The sequence below is a fragment of the Amblyomma maculatum genome, chromosome 7 (assembly GCF_055883805.1).
Source record: "Amblyomma maculatum isolate TAMU_Amacu chromosome 7, ASM5588380v1, whole genome shotgun sequence".
Lineage (NCBI taxonomy): Eukaryota > Metazoa > Arthropoda > Arachnida > Ixodida > Ixodidae > Amblyomma > Amblyomma maculatum.
Window position 1 is genome coordinate 94,563,050 of NC_139350.1, and position 15,371 is coordinate 94,578,420.

Genomic DNA, 15,371 nt, shown 5'->3' on the forward strand with positions numbered 1-15,371 from the left:
ACGCTGCTGGTTTGTAGCTGCTGCTTCAGCTGGGCTGGCAATAGAAAAGAGATCATGCCGGTGCTTCCTGCTGTCTCAGAATGTAATAAATTGATGTGGTATATATTTTGAAATTATGCAAATTTAAAAAATAAATAAAAATGACGAAAAATAAAAAAAAGCCGCTGTTGGCTCTATGAAAGCTTCATGCTTCGGTGGTAGACGAGGAAGACATTGCACAGCGCGTGAGGACAGCTTTGGATTCTTGATTCGCCTTGAGTCTGCCGTCATTTGCAGCTTGGGAGTTCTTTAAGCAACAAGTTTGGAACATAGCTATAGAGATTGGTTGAGTCAGGTCTTCAAATTCGGTGAAGGAAAACGGCTGCTGCTGAGCCTTCGTAATTAGCACGAGCTTGAATGTGAGGCTCCTGGCTTATACACTGAGGAAATTCCTATTGTAAATTACCACCTTAAAGAGTTCGATGCAGAGCGCTTTCGAGCGGGCCGAGTGCGGTCTCGTAGCGATCATGCTTTGCAGTCTAAGGAGGCAACTAGACAACCATTGCTTAATGAGCGTCGCCATGCAGCTGTCAAACGAGTGTCTGAATTCTATTGTAGTGGTGGTGGTAGTTTGTGGGGTTTAACGTCACAAAGCGACTCATGCTATCAGAGACGCCGTAATGAAGGAATCCGGAAATTTCGACCACCTGGGGTTCTTTAACGTGCACTGACATCGTGCAGCACACGGGCGCCTTGCTTTTCGCCCTCATCGAAAAGTGGCCGCCGAGGCCGGAATTCGATCCCGCGTCCTTGGGAACAGTAGTCGAGGTCCGTAACCATTTCGCCACCCAGGCGGGGGTTATTGTAGCGGTGCCTTGCTCACTAATTTTGATGCAATAGTAACCGAGTTTGCAAGTCGCTACACCTGTCTTTCTTCTGCCACTACAGGTAATGGTGTTGATGTTCATGTAGAGTGTCTTGTTTTAATGATTAATCCCCTTCATGAGGATGAATGAAGGCGATAAGTCCTCCATTAACCTTTACTAAAATGGAAGACGCAGTTGACCGTTCGCTGCTTTCCAAAGCTCCGGGTCCTGATTGTCTATCCGGTGAATTTTAGAAAACAAAATCTGCTCTCTGCCCTGCCCTACTCCAAATTTTTGAGACTACCCTACTGAAAAACCAAAAGTTCTACGTGGTAATAACCTCATAAAATCTCATCGAATCGCATAGACTCTACGACGGTGCACATCGTTATAATAAAATATCGTACATAATTTCTGATAATGTACAAGAAGCTATGAGACCTTATGCAATTATATGCGACTTGTACGTGATTTCTTATGAGAATTGAGTGAGATAGTGTGAGAAAATGTGGTTATTGTCTTATACAATTTTTTCAGTAGGGCAGTAATCACCCAAACTTTAAAGACGCTATTTTTAATACAAGGATAGGCCAAGGTACACATCAAACGGGATCACACCTGCTGGCGAAGTCGGGCGATTCGTGCTTGTGTCGGATCAAAGTTGACAACAGGCTTGGTTTTGATCCTTCTAGCCCTGCCCGCGTAGCGTAATGTGCTGAGGGTCTCCTCCAGGTTGCTGTCTGCCGGGCAGATGCAGGCAATCATCACAGTGTGGCTGTTGCCCCCAAAGGAATCTAGAGAAATAAAAATGAACGCGGAAGAGGAAACTCAGTGCTAGGAAGTGACGCATCTGTAACGTAGTTACCATAAACCACGTATAATGCTACCTCCAAAAGATAGGTTGCCTAGCCCACGAACATACAAGGGACATCAAGAACCACGTGTTTAAATTACTTTTAGCAAATATTGGTCCTCCAAGTCTTTCTGGCTATATTGGCAATAGTTCAGTGGCAAAAATATAACGGTCGCTCTGAGCAGATCAATCAAGGGGAAATCAGGGTGCTCGTTAATACATGAAGGAAAGAAGCCAACAGTCGGCGAGGCCAAGGAAAGCGTTGGGGATGGTACTTTCTTTTTTAATATTTACTTGGATATATATTTATCCAAGGAAACATTAAAAAAAAAAGTGCCATCCCCAGCGCTTTCCTTGGCCTCGCCGACTGTTGGCTTCTTTCCTTCATGTATTAACGAGCACCCTCATTTCCCCTTGATTGATCTGCTTGTAGCTTACGGGGGTCTCGGTTCTGGCAGTCTTGAGGCCATAGGTAGCGTAAGAGGGTTCTAGCACAGCTTTCGCCCTCGCTCTTGATCACGTTCTACGTGACGCTGGCGGTAACAAAGGACGTCCCACGTCCGCCGCTATGGCTGAGGGTGGCGCTGGTGAACACTCTCAAGGTTCGTATACAGACAAATAAATACCCAAAAAAGTAGCAGGGGGGACAGCGGCCGATGTAGCTCAGTTGGAAGAGCACCGGACGCGTTATTCGGAGGTCGTGGGTTCGGATCCCACCATCGGCACGTTGTTTTTTCTTCTACTTTGTTTCTAATTATCTTTCCCTTAAACAGATTACATTACTAATTTCTGTAATTATCCAAGTAAACATTAAAAAAAAGTACCATCCCCAACGCTTTCCTTGGCCTCGCCGACTGTTGGCTTCTGTCGCTCTGAAAGCTAAACCTAGAAATATCCCATAAAAAGCGTCCTTGGAAACCAAAGGACAGACCGCTGCCGTCTAGAACTCAATTTCTGCGCACCATGACCTCGCGTATTCGTTTCTGAATTGTTTATTGACGCATGCATTTTGCTCGTAAAATTGGCTGGCACTATAATTTCACCGATATCCCTTTTCTTGACTTCTAGCTTTAGAAATCTCCGAATTTGTCAACTGTGACTAGAATTTGGAATTATTTCGACGCAGACCAATGCGTACTAAGCGTCCTTTTAATCACTGTAGAGCCTCCCCACTTTGTAGTCGCCTTATTTTAGTTAAACCCTCGTGGCAATTAAATGCTTGTTATCAGAAATGGTTCCCAATTTTGAGCCAGCTAGGATTTACTTCTTCAAACTTACAATGTGCAAAATGAAGGGGCATAAACAATAAAATATGCTTTATCAGCCATAGTCTAAAACTCACAGCACCTTGTTAGAGGGTCAGAAAACTTTCTGCATATTTCGAACAGTCCCTAATACATCGAGGGAAACATACGTGGTGATCCCATAAAAATGTTACCTGTCCCGTATCAGCCGAAATTTACGGTTGTTTATTGGTACTCAGAGACTCAGACGGCACTAACAAATTGTCTTATCACTGTGCTCTCACCATGGCACGGGTGATGATGCACAGTTTTGCTCCTGAGTGTACTGTCACACACATTAGAGCGTAGCTGATGTGTATACCATGTTTAAGCAACAGCGCAAAATGAGAGAGACGAGTGGAAGGAGGTACACAACGACGGCGGAGGTGCACAAAGCATTTGTGTACATCCTTCCACTCGTCTCTCTCCTTTTGCACTGTTACTTAAACATGGATGATCACCAACTAGCCTTAACCTCCGTTTTTCTACAGCTGATGTGTAACCCCTCCCATATTGATCGCATGCTCAGACTCGCATGATTTTACCATTGCTGTTCGTCGTCTGAAAATTTCTAACACCGGCTTCAACCCTTTCAGAATATAGTGTTTCCTCTTTCTCCGTATACTCAGTCACTGGCAAAACCCTTCCCTGTTACCTTGGTACTTTCGTAATATGCATCTTCTAGGAATGCAATTCCACAAACGCCAAGAGTAGATCGGTGAGCTTTCACCAAGGCGCAGCTTTTAGACACACACACAGACAGGCAGCTCTCAGTTGTAAAAAGAGCACATGGTGGGCGCATGGTCAAACCCGCCTAATCTGGAGCAGAACAGTGCAGTTTGCATTGGCGAGTCTCTCATGGACAACACTACCAAGCTGACGTCTCGCACCAGTCAACTGCTATGCCAGTTTGAGAAATACTGTACGCGCACTAATTTAGTATAGGTACTGCCACTTCCCTCACGGCGAAGTGTGAACAATTATAGACATTTAGTATAGTAAACTATTGATTCCGGATCTAAGCGGAAATAGGTTAGTGTACCGTAACTAATCATCCGAGTTTCATCATCCACAATCCCACTATAGTAAACTGGAATATATTAAAGTGAAACTCAGCTCTTATTTTTTATTGCATAAGCGACTCTACATTTTTTCATTTACACTAAAGCCGTTTGTATTTAGACATGAGTATAGTAAAAGGGCACCAAAACATAAATACCTCAGGAGATAGGACACCAGGGCTCCAGGGGAGCCCCAAATAACAAAATTTTATTCACCAATATCACATCAATGTCGTGGGATAAACTTCTGTCTTCCATATTTCCCCTTTATGTGTAGCCCTGCCTGTACGGTGAATATGTTGCTCTCGTCATTCTTACTCTGATTTAGCAATGTGCACATATAAAAATAACTAACAAATCAAATACGCTAAGAGTATGGTGGGGTACAATATAGTCGTAAGCAGCAGAGGTGCAGATTGAATGTTTCCTAATATCATGTGTGTGAATTAACGCCGTTCGAGGAAAATAAAAAGGTTGGGCATTACTATTAGAACACCGTTACTAAACACTGACTAACAATACCTCAATCCCACAACACGCAATTCTCGAAGTATTTTTGAAAATTTTAGATCAGATGTCATTCTAAATTACAAAAACAAAGCTCTATGAGAAAACCTGACACCGACAATATTAAATTCTGGGCAGTTCAATACGGTTGCAGCGCAGCTGATTGCTGCAGAATCGAGAGCTTCTCAATACTTGGGCCAAACTACAGCTATAACCCAAAGCAAGGACACAGCGAAAGGAAATAACATCAGTTGTCGCTAGTATAAGTCAAGATATGTGAAATGAAAGACCTGAACTGGGATAAAAATATCCGTTTGCTGTCAGTGCACTTTACTTAACAATGTTTAAGTGGACTGAGAAAAACAACGTGAGAAATAAAAATTTTTGTGAACCTCGTTAGGGCACCCACGTTTGTCCTGCAGAGTTTTGTGGATGGAGCCATGACAGACAAAGGAAATCGAAAATGTAGTCGTTAAATGCAATCCGCATTATAAACTCCAAGTATTGGTCAAAGCTGCGCTCTCTAAAACTTGAGATGGTGGTGAAGAAAGCAATTATTGTGCGCTGTGCACAGTAAAGTACACAGTATGTGCCACATTCCCAATGCGCAACCGTGCAACCCAGGCATGATCCCAGCCAAAAAATGTTTGTACGTACCCTGAAGCAGCCTCGTCAGTTTAGAGTCTCGGCATGGTACGTGGGGGTCGCCCTCGCATAGAGCGCTGATGACATTGCCAAGTGACGAGTGGCCTCTGTTGATTTTGATTCCTGTGAACAAATTAGGAGTACACACTCATCCATCTTTTGACACTGATAATGAAATGTCAGCTAAGGGACAACCAAACAGCTAAAACCTAAAACACGATATGATTTGATATCAAGCGCTGTATCTTTGAAAATGAAGTACTAAATTACAACCGTGTGCTGTGAGCGCAATGAATAATTTGCTATTACACGTAATTCGCTTATCACAAAAGCCATGTAGGACACTGGTTAAGACGTCCTGAGTCACTTGCGTGAGCAATGAAGCAAAGTATTGAACCTCGTAGAGAAATATTCAACCCAACATGTAGTGTATGAAATCTGGCTTTCAAACCAAATTATCGAAACGTCGGCTATAAAAGCTGCATGGAGAACATTGCGGACTACAAGCTGCACAAAAACTGTACATTCTCGACCAAAAAGTTTGAAATCACTGGATATGTTACGGAGCGTAACAGTAGCGCACCCTCATCTGAACTATTCTGCCGCAGTTTGACTACTGTGCCTTTTTACCTTCCAGCTGCTCGCCCTTTCCCAGCATTAGAGCCATCCACCAACAACTAGTAGCTTAAACATTGAAACGTTGGCAACAAACCTTCCTTGAGCCTTTCGCCAACTGCCTTAGTTTTTCCAGCTCGTTCAAATCCAGCGAGATCCACTATATGGAACTTGGCTAGCCTTATGGAGCCACCATCTCCTTTGTCCCGCTGCTCTACAATCATGGTGGATATTGCGTGAGACCGAGATGACCGCAAGTTCATGTTGGTCGAAGCTGTGCTTCGAGATGCTGAGGCATTCTCGAGGAGCTGGATTGTCTCTTCGGGAGTGGTCACGCTTACTTCCGTCAGGTTGGTCGCCTGTTCATACAAGTTGAAACAAAAGCACAGAAAGTGTATCAGCAAGCGTTCGCGCTCAACGTGAAAGCTGAAAATGGGATCAAAAGAAAGAGCGAACATTTCTAGTACCACCTTTTTTTCGTCTGAGAATAAGCATGCAAGGAACATTGCACTGTTTAAAAATACCAAGTATAGAGATTTCATCATTAGGTCAACTTGCGAAACCAAACACGGGCACAAGAAAGGCAACGGGAAGGAGCGCTTCGTCCCGTTGCATTTCTTGTGTCCAAGTGCGTTTTCGCGCCTTTAACATGAACTCTCACCAACTAGCCCGACAAAACGTTATTTCAAGGTAGATATTTGGTCACAGCCCTTTTATAAGTTTAGGAGAAGGAAGAGAATACATTTATTGTGAGGCTGAAATGATTTGCGAAAGGAAAGTGGGGATTCCAAGACGCCATTGGCACCTGCCACTGCTCGAGCTCTCTAGATCCGGGGCCGCTCCTCCAGGTCTGAGCTGGACAGGGCCGCCTTCCAGCCCTCCCTAGTTGGATGTTATAACTGCTATATTTGTGTTTTGCTGGCAAGCCTAGACCATGTGGGATAGGTCAGCATACTGCCCGCAGAATTTGCACCTACCCGTGAATGCCGGATCAACGTACGTAATTTAGTATGGCGAGATTTATAAAACACCCGGTTTGAAGCCGTCTAAGGTGGCATTCCTTATATCTGTCGAGACCCTTGGCGGGTCACGGGAGCTCCCCTCTGCAGAGACGGAAATGAGTTTCAATCTTCGCATGAATTATGAGCGGGATTGTTATAGTTGCTGCGGTGGAACCGGATTATTTTAGCGGAACCACGGGTAGGAAAGCTCGGGAACCGCGCGAGCGGTCTCGTTCCCCTCCACCATCTGGCGACCGTACACCCACATTATCTGTTTTTTTTTTTACAAGTAGCTGAATCTGAATTGCTCGTATGTGCCAATAATATTCTGCAGGTGTGTGGCGCTATCGTACCCCTCACGTAATTTCGGCAAACCTGTTGCGAGTCCGACATTATAAACGCTGCGTCGGAGTGGGTGGAGGCCAGTGCAATCGCCACTTCCTCCAACATTATCGCGTCACTAGTTTTTACCGAGAGCCCGTTCACCTGTCTTTCTTCGTGCACAACAGTGATAGTGCAGATGCCGTCCTCGCGGCGGACCCGCTGCATCCACGTAATATATGTGCCTCTCTTACTGCCATAGTTATTTTGCATAAATGTGGCTCTGCAGGCTTGCAGCTTCCCCTTATTATGCTCCCAATTCATGTTTTTAGAGAGCGGCTTTACTGTAAAAATATTTTTCACATATCCCAGATGTCCACTTTGTTTTCGATGATGGGGAGATGATGGGGAAAAGCCCGAGAATTAGGTCTCAGAGGTTTTGCCAGCCGATGCTGGTCACGGACAGTTTAGAAATATGCTTTGTTCTGCGGGCCTCAATCTGCTCCCGTATGCTATTATGGATCCCGATTTGGAGCAGGCACTCCGCATAGGTCCTGGCCGGGAGTTCTAGCGCCTTTTTAACCGCCGCCCGAATCACCGCGTCAAGGGTTCCACGGTCGCTCTTCCTCAGCTTGAGGCAGGGCTCCACGTATTCCCCACGAGTGACGCCGAACGCCTAAACCAGGCAAACCGTTTCTTGTTCAAGACGTACACCGTTCTTGCCGGCGATCCTGCCAATCATCCTACTAATTTCTCCGCAGGTGGACTTTCATTTTTCAGGGTCTTGTAAGTGTTACCCAGGTTATCAATTTGCAATCCCAATACCCGAAGTATGTCCATTTCTGGTATCGGATTGCCGCTAACGTAAATGTGTATGTTTTGTCCTAGATCTTTAGGTTTTGCAATGTGCAAGAGTTCTGATTTATTCGGAGCGCACTCCTCTTGGAACGCTCCCACCATCTGCCCTAAGTTACCCATGGAACGACCAGATGGTAACGTCGTACGCGTAGATGGCGTGGCGTACGCCAGTCACTGGCGTTTAGCCTCTCTGGGAGCGCTATGAGGGCAACGTTAAAGAACAGCGGAAAAGAACAGCTCCTTGAGGCGTTCCCCGTGTTCCCATATCGATTGGCCCGAATTTTTATTGCCTAAGCAATACTACGCCAGGTTTCAACCCGTAGCGTAAACCTGGCCGGTAGCCACGTCTGACCTTTACAGCGACCGTAGATGGGGCCCTTCTTCAAGCCGTCGGGTAAACCCGGTCGGCAGCCTGGCGCGCCGCGGAAGCAGAAGAAGAAGAAAGAAGAAGGAAGAAGAATAAGAACAGAAAGAGAAGCTACGTCGGCTTTGCTTACGCAACCTACTGGATTGAACTAAAGCTGAACCTCAGCTAATTTTTCTATTGCCCAATCTGATATAGGATTTCTGATTTTCTAAGTTTTTATGTAGCTAAAATATTTCTCGCCGCAATTGTTGCCGTTTGAAATTTTCACTTTTACAATATTTAACGTTTTCAAAGACCATCATCAGGTCCAGGGTCGAAATCGCCCTGTCTCTGAACTCCCTAAAAGGAGATCGATAACTTCCCTATTGATTTGGTGCAGTACATCCTGCGCTGATAAATGTGGCCTGAAGCCGAACATGGAGGGCGGCAGCAGCCCATGTTGTTCCAAATAGTCGGACAGCCTTTGCTTACTGCCACCTCCATGAGCTTACCGGTGCAGAACGTGAGAGTGATTGGTCTTAAATTTTCTTTTTTATCTTTATGCCCGGCTTTGGGATGAACATTACTATGGATATTTTCCAGTCATTTGGTAACATCCCGAGTCCCAGCAATCATTACTGGCCGTAAAATCGTCCAGGGTTTGATCGTTGAGGTTGGCCAGAAGGCCGACCGTTATCAGGTCTTCTTCCGGTGTCGTATCTCGCCTCATACTCATTAATGCGGTTTTTATTTCTACGACGGGGAATTCTACATCCTAATTGTGGCGTTTTTTCTCTAGTGTATGTTCTAAATTCCTCATCTTCATCTACGGTCGTACATGAGTATGTTTCTTTTAGTTTGCCGGCGAGCTGTGATCCGTGCCTTTGAAGTCATTTAGTACCCTCCTCAAGTTACTGCTTTGTTTGCCTTTGGATTTATTAGGTTCAATGAAGCACCTCCCTACCCTACTGAAATAACTGTATGGGGCAATAACCTCACATTTTCTCACACAATCTCATTCAGTTCACATAAGAAATCACATACAAGTCGTATATAATTGCATCAGGTCTCACAGCTTGTTCTACATTATCATAAATTATGTAGGATATTTTATGATAATTATGTGAACCGTATGAGAGTCGATGCGATTAGATGAGATTTTATGAGGTTATTGCGACGTAGAATTTTTGGTTTTTCAGTAGGTTACTGAAAACATGTGAGGCAATATCCTCACATTTTCTCACACGATCTCACTTAATTCCATAAACAATCACATACAAGTCGCATATAATTGCATAAGATCTCATAGTCTCTTGTATATTATTATAAATTATGCGAAATATTTTATGATAATGATGTCCACCGTATGAGAGCTTAGGCGATTAGGCGAGATTGTGTGAAACTATTGCCTCGTAGAACTTTTGGTTTTTCCGTAGGGCTGAGAAGGCTCCATGTACTTTTCCTGCTGAGGGTGCCTCAGATGGAATCGCATCTGGATATCCAGATGGTTTTTGCTTGAGATCACGCTTATGTTTGTGCCTGTTTGGTTAGCTGGGAAATTCGAATTTTAAGCTTACAGTTCTGTATTAAGGTTTACGATCGCAGCACAATGCATAAGCACTACATCATTGCTAATGCGGGTACCCCAAAATAGGAGCAGCCTATTATAATCACGTAACTATATAATCATAGCCGACGTACTTCGAGCTGCACGCTCCTAATCATGCTGTTAGCCCAAAACAATTTAATGCACTAGTGAAGTCTTACCCTTATCGTGCCAGTGTGATCCTCCCGTATCGTCAATGGTTCTCGGAATGAACTTTTGGAGAATAAATCAAAAATATTTTCTTTGTATATCTGCGAGAAAGTAGAAATGACATTAAATCCATGACAAGCCAGTTGTACAACTACAAACCTGATGCCTCCGACATTTAGGTTCACTCTGTATCTCAAAGGCATGAAAGAAAATTCAGTTGCACTCGAATATTCGCCTGCTTATTCAAGGAATTTGCAGTAAAATAAAGAAAAAACCCTTGATGTAGGTATTACATACAGGGTTACTTCAAGAGAAATAGGCATATACACTCAAAGCAGAGCATAGACAAGTAAAAGCTTGAAGGGTCAAGACTTCAAGCAAATGATTCATCAGCCAGAAGTTGATGACTGTACTTGGTTTGCCCACAAAGTCTACTACGATCGCGCTCGAATCGAAACAGAGCTGCATCTCTTTGCCACTCAGATTGCTAAAATAAAATAAACGCCGGTTATTCCGCCTATGTGGTGGTTGTGTAAAAGTTTAAAATCAATAATTCCTTCAGAAGCAGCATTCATGTCTTTTGACGACAAGCGCAATGGCGCAATCTTGTTGTGCGATGCTTAGAAAATGGTCGAATTGTGCAACACATTAGGGAACAAAGCTTCTCTATTTATAGGGGAACTCGTTCAAGAAGCACCACTTGGGAATGAACTCTTCATCGCAACAAATATATCGGTGGCGTTTCACTCATGACCTGATTATCGACAGTCATATATACCTACAGCAGAATAGCTCTCACAGTTTGGCTCTTTAAACTTTATTGGCCATATTTAGTACATTTTCGCGAATTACACGTCTCGTATTTGCTGTCTTGCATACAATGCACTCACCTCGAGGAAAGTAGCACGCACAAGGAATATTTCCTCTGTGCTTGTCGTGATATGCTTGAAAATATTGTCAACTATCCTGGCGATAATGCCCGCATCGTCACAGCCGGTGTCATTGGACGACGAGCGCGTTCCCATAGTGAACGTTTTTCCAGAGCCCGTTTGGCCATAGGCGAGAACGGTGCCGTTGTAGCCTTGAACATAAAAGATACATTCTTGGTTTCAAACATAATCGCTGACGTGAACTCATTGAAAATGTAAAATTGGATCTATCAAGTATAAGCGGATGGGGGCCTCATAGAAAATTAGCAAAACGCACAAACCGTACCTACAACTAAGAGATGAAAAGGGGGCGCCTCATTTCCTGACAAATTTGGGTACGACGACAATACGGACACGAAGTTAAAAAATTTATAACGTGAATCTGCTCAAAATCAAAGCCCGAGACAGCCACTGCCTTAGCTTAGGCGTGCATGCGACGTGTGATGGATGTGCACTGTCTGGATGCGATGTAGAGGGCTTGGAACCAATGGCAGCAGTAAGGCTTTCTCTTTTTGAGAGCACTCCTGATGCAAAAATGATTACAGAATGCGCATTCTTCAAAGAAAGCACCAAAAAGAATAGAAAATCACTTTTACCTAGGCCCTCTTGGTTTTCAATGCCATACGTGTTCTCTCGTGCACACACCTCGATCACTGCGATTTCAGCTCACAGACGCCTAAGATAAATGTGCAACACGTACTAAACTGTTCAGTTTTGGTGCACAATATGATGCATATTGTTGCTACTTGAGAAGCGCATTACAGTGCCAGTGTTTTTGCTGTCTCCAGTTTGAACTCGTGCTGCATGTTGCACTTACGGTAGTTCACCAACTATAAGCAAATGAAATAGTTATGTGGGCAGAGGAAAAAAAGGTATTCAATCATTTATGACTTTTTTGTGTCTGCTGTAATTTCATTTCTGGCATGAGAGAAATCGAACATTTTTATTGCAAATGCTTAAGCACACGCAATCTTCAAATTTGCTTGGCTGGCTCAATACCTCGCTACGTGTGGCTTTCAAACCAGCCCCAGGACAAGCTTTGGACGCCATCTCGGTAGCCGGTTTCTTCTCATGCTAAGCTGCCAGACTTTCGTGCTGCGCTTCGGATGTCGCCGCCTTCATACGTTTTGACAAGGTTGGACTAAATACGTTAATTAGGCCTCCATCCTAAGCAAAGCCTAAATCAGCCGTTACACACTTCGCTAAACCTAACCATACGTACAAAATACGCGAATTAAAATTTAATTCAATGAACGCTAGATCATATATTTATATCCATTTATGCTCTGAGCCAACCTAAATCACCACTAAATGTTTTAGCTGCTACGTAGAACGTCCCCTGAATGAACGAATCTGGCTCCAAGATCACACCAGGGGCCCTCCTTTCGGCATGGATTGAGAGAAACTGTAACTACATAATTTATAGGCTTAGTTTGACATTCGATGACACTAGAGAAGCAGATAAATGACGCTGTTCAGCAGATAATATGCGGCAGCGATATAGTGCCATGGCAAGTTCTACACCGTAAAAGGCACCAGAGGTATTTATAGTGAGTTAATAATCCTGGCATGCAGGACATTTACTCTTCCGTTCGCCTGCCAAGGCCTGCTAAGGTACAGAATTTGACTAGTTTGAGATGTTTCAGCTATCAAAGAGCCCATTTCATCTCTTCCATCAATAGATGGGTTTATTGAAATGGAAGGCAGAGAGGCTGGCCGGAATGTTTAAAATCTGGCCTGCTACTCTGCCCTGAGGAAGGGGAGAAGAGAGAGGATCAGATGGGTGACGATGTGGGAGAAGGCCTATGGAAAAATTATGCAGGCACCATAGTTCGCTTTACAAGCTCGAATCGAGTCTGGTGGCGCACCAAAAAGGGCAGACATCCCGCACTGCCTGGACACCCTTCCCCTTGTCCTTCCAAGCGAACAGCAGCAGCTCCTCCGACAGAGGCCTCTTATCCAAACGCTTCGAAGAAACGGAGAGAACAGTTCTTTCACGCCCATACATCAAAATATGTTCTGGGTCTGTGCCGTTCTTTTAAGACAAAAACCTTTCAAGGATCACGTTGAAAATCTCACACCCGCGAGATTGGTTTCCCAGATGTGTCCGGCAGACGTCGCAATTGGTTCTAAAGTCGACATAATTTATCCGGCCCTGGACGCCGAAATACGTTTTGACGTCGACATAATTTCCCGATTCGGCTACTTAAGACTGGTTCCTATAAAAGCCCAGTATGGTCCATGTAAATCCTTTCAGTCTCGCGTGTCAAGCAGAGGAGTCCTAAGATGCCGATGTCACCGACCACGACACCAAAGGAAAGAGAGAAACGAAATTATAACGAGTACACAAAGACAATATACAGGTAGAAGAGAAGAGGTAGAAGAAAAGAAGGTGCAAACGCTCTCGCCATTAAGCTCTTAAGTGAAATTAAATGCAATCCTGTAATTTGTAACTGTGTTTTTGTTGTATCTGAATGTCCATTGAATTTACTGGATAAGAAGCCTCACTGTCTGACGATCGTCTTTGACTCTCTTCACCTCTCAAAACAATAATACATGTACAGGTGCTGTTAAATTTCGTATCCATTGAAATTCAGCCATTGTGCAGTCATTTCAAGCCACAAAAATTTGGTTGTTGAGAAAGTGTTTGCTACGGCTGTAAATACATTACAATGATTAAATAAGGTAGAAAATGTTTTATTCTGCATCTGGAGATAATTTAAACCAGTGTAATGTGCATGCATGGAACCACTTCTGTTTGCTGTGCGTGTTTCGGAGCTACTCACAAGAAGATATTATTGAAAAATTCCCACCGATTTTAATAAAGCAACTTCTTCACGCATTACTGTTGTTAAGCGCCTTTGTCAGCCGTTTCTTTACTCGTGGATTAGGAGCGCGCTAGCACACATTGGCCATCTTACGCCTTGTGTTGTTGCGCTGCTTCATCATGCTCTACACAGCACCAGAAGAACAGATAAGTGGTGCGGGAACACTGCGGTCTATCATTGCTTTTCGGAGCAAGACTGCAGTGACCAGCGTTTTGTTCATTACCCTTAAATAACGTTTAGCGTGCAAAGGTTCATTTTCTAATTCATCGTGCTAGGCAACAAAATAATTCAGCCTAATTTAGCTATACTATGTTACTACCTTAATAACGTCTTCTAGAAAATCAACCACCTATACGTCACTACCATACCTAGCCACCAAGGCAAGGGAAACCAGGAATACTGGTTTAACAAGATTTGTAGGCGCTTGAAAAATGGCGCTAATCTCTCATTTCAAAAAGGTAGCGAGTTCGCCAGAACCTGACATGATGACAAACGTTGTCACAATTTTGGCACTACAACAATGCACCAACACCGTTGTTCTCTTTAACGGCCATGCAAGAAAGGTAAATAACGATGCTGCTACATTTTCGTGTCTCCAGAACCAAGTTTACCCGTGGGATAGAAATGAAAACTTTTAATCGTTATTTTTGTGGGCAGTCTTTATACGCTCACCTTCAAATATCCTGGGCAGCAGGCTGGAGACGCATGCCTCGTAGACCTCAGCCTGGCTCGATTCTTCACCGAAAACGTAGTCAAATTTGAACATTTTTTCACCACGTGAAACCATAGTCTGTTCATTCGGCACTGTCCGTGTGCAAACTTGGCACCCTTCCAGTACTTCATTGGACACTAGTGGGCGGCAGCGCAGCGCCACTTTCACGGGGATAGTTTTCTCCATTCCGGTTTTGATTGAGCAAGAGGTCTGCAGAGAAAAATCATAATCAAAGGGTAAAACTTTCTCCGAAAGCAGCTAACGAGGAAATGAAAGAGAAACTTTGGAGGTACAGCAGTAGCTTGAAACATTACTACAAAGAGGTGTGCTGCGCATCTGGCATTGCAATGAGTTGCCGCAATTCACTGCAAATTCAAAAATGAGCCAACGCATTCATTCACGAGCCTCACAAATCCGGTACGTTTAAATTCATCAAGCTTCTCCAGCGCTTAAAAGCAGATGAATGCGGAAAAAACAACAACAGATAATTGCTTAAAGAATACATCTATGCTCGATTTAAATAAACAGGAACAGAGAGAGTGGTTCAAAGCAGCAACCAGCTCACGAATCTGCCCGTGCACAACTATGGCGTCCCTTTCATGAATTTAAAGTGAAAGCTTTACTGGCTTAGTTCCGCGAGTTTCGCCGTGGTCGGCCAAGGCTTTAATTGCGCATGCGCCATCGCTATGGCAACCAGCTGCGTCGGCTCTCCACGCCGGATCACCACAGCGGCTCCGGGCTCCCGCATAACAACGTGACTAGCTGCGGAGCTTAATATACGCAGAAGCCTGCGCGCTTGGTAGGCAGACGT

At 44.1% G+C, this 15,371-nt stretch overlaps 1 protein-coding gene across 1 annotated transcript; it reads right to left on the bottom strand.

The window, feature by feature from the left end:
• Positions 1 to 1,457: 1,457 nt before the first annotated feature.
• LOC146183981 (chromosome-associated kinesin KIF4-like) lies at positions 1,458 to 14,746 on the bottom strand. Its single transcript, XM_084608453.1, has 5 exons — positions 14,521 to 14,746; positions 10,982 to 11,172; positions 5,907 to 6,168; positions 5,207 to 5,317; positions 1,458 to 1,639 (listed from the first exon to the last, which is right to left on the bottom strand). Exons 1-5 carry the CDS (start codon positions 14,744 to 14,746, stop codon positions 1,458 to 1,460), a joined length of 972 nt encoding a protein of 323 aa, XP_084464579.1.
• Positions 14,747 to 15,371: the final 625 nt, after the last annotated feature.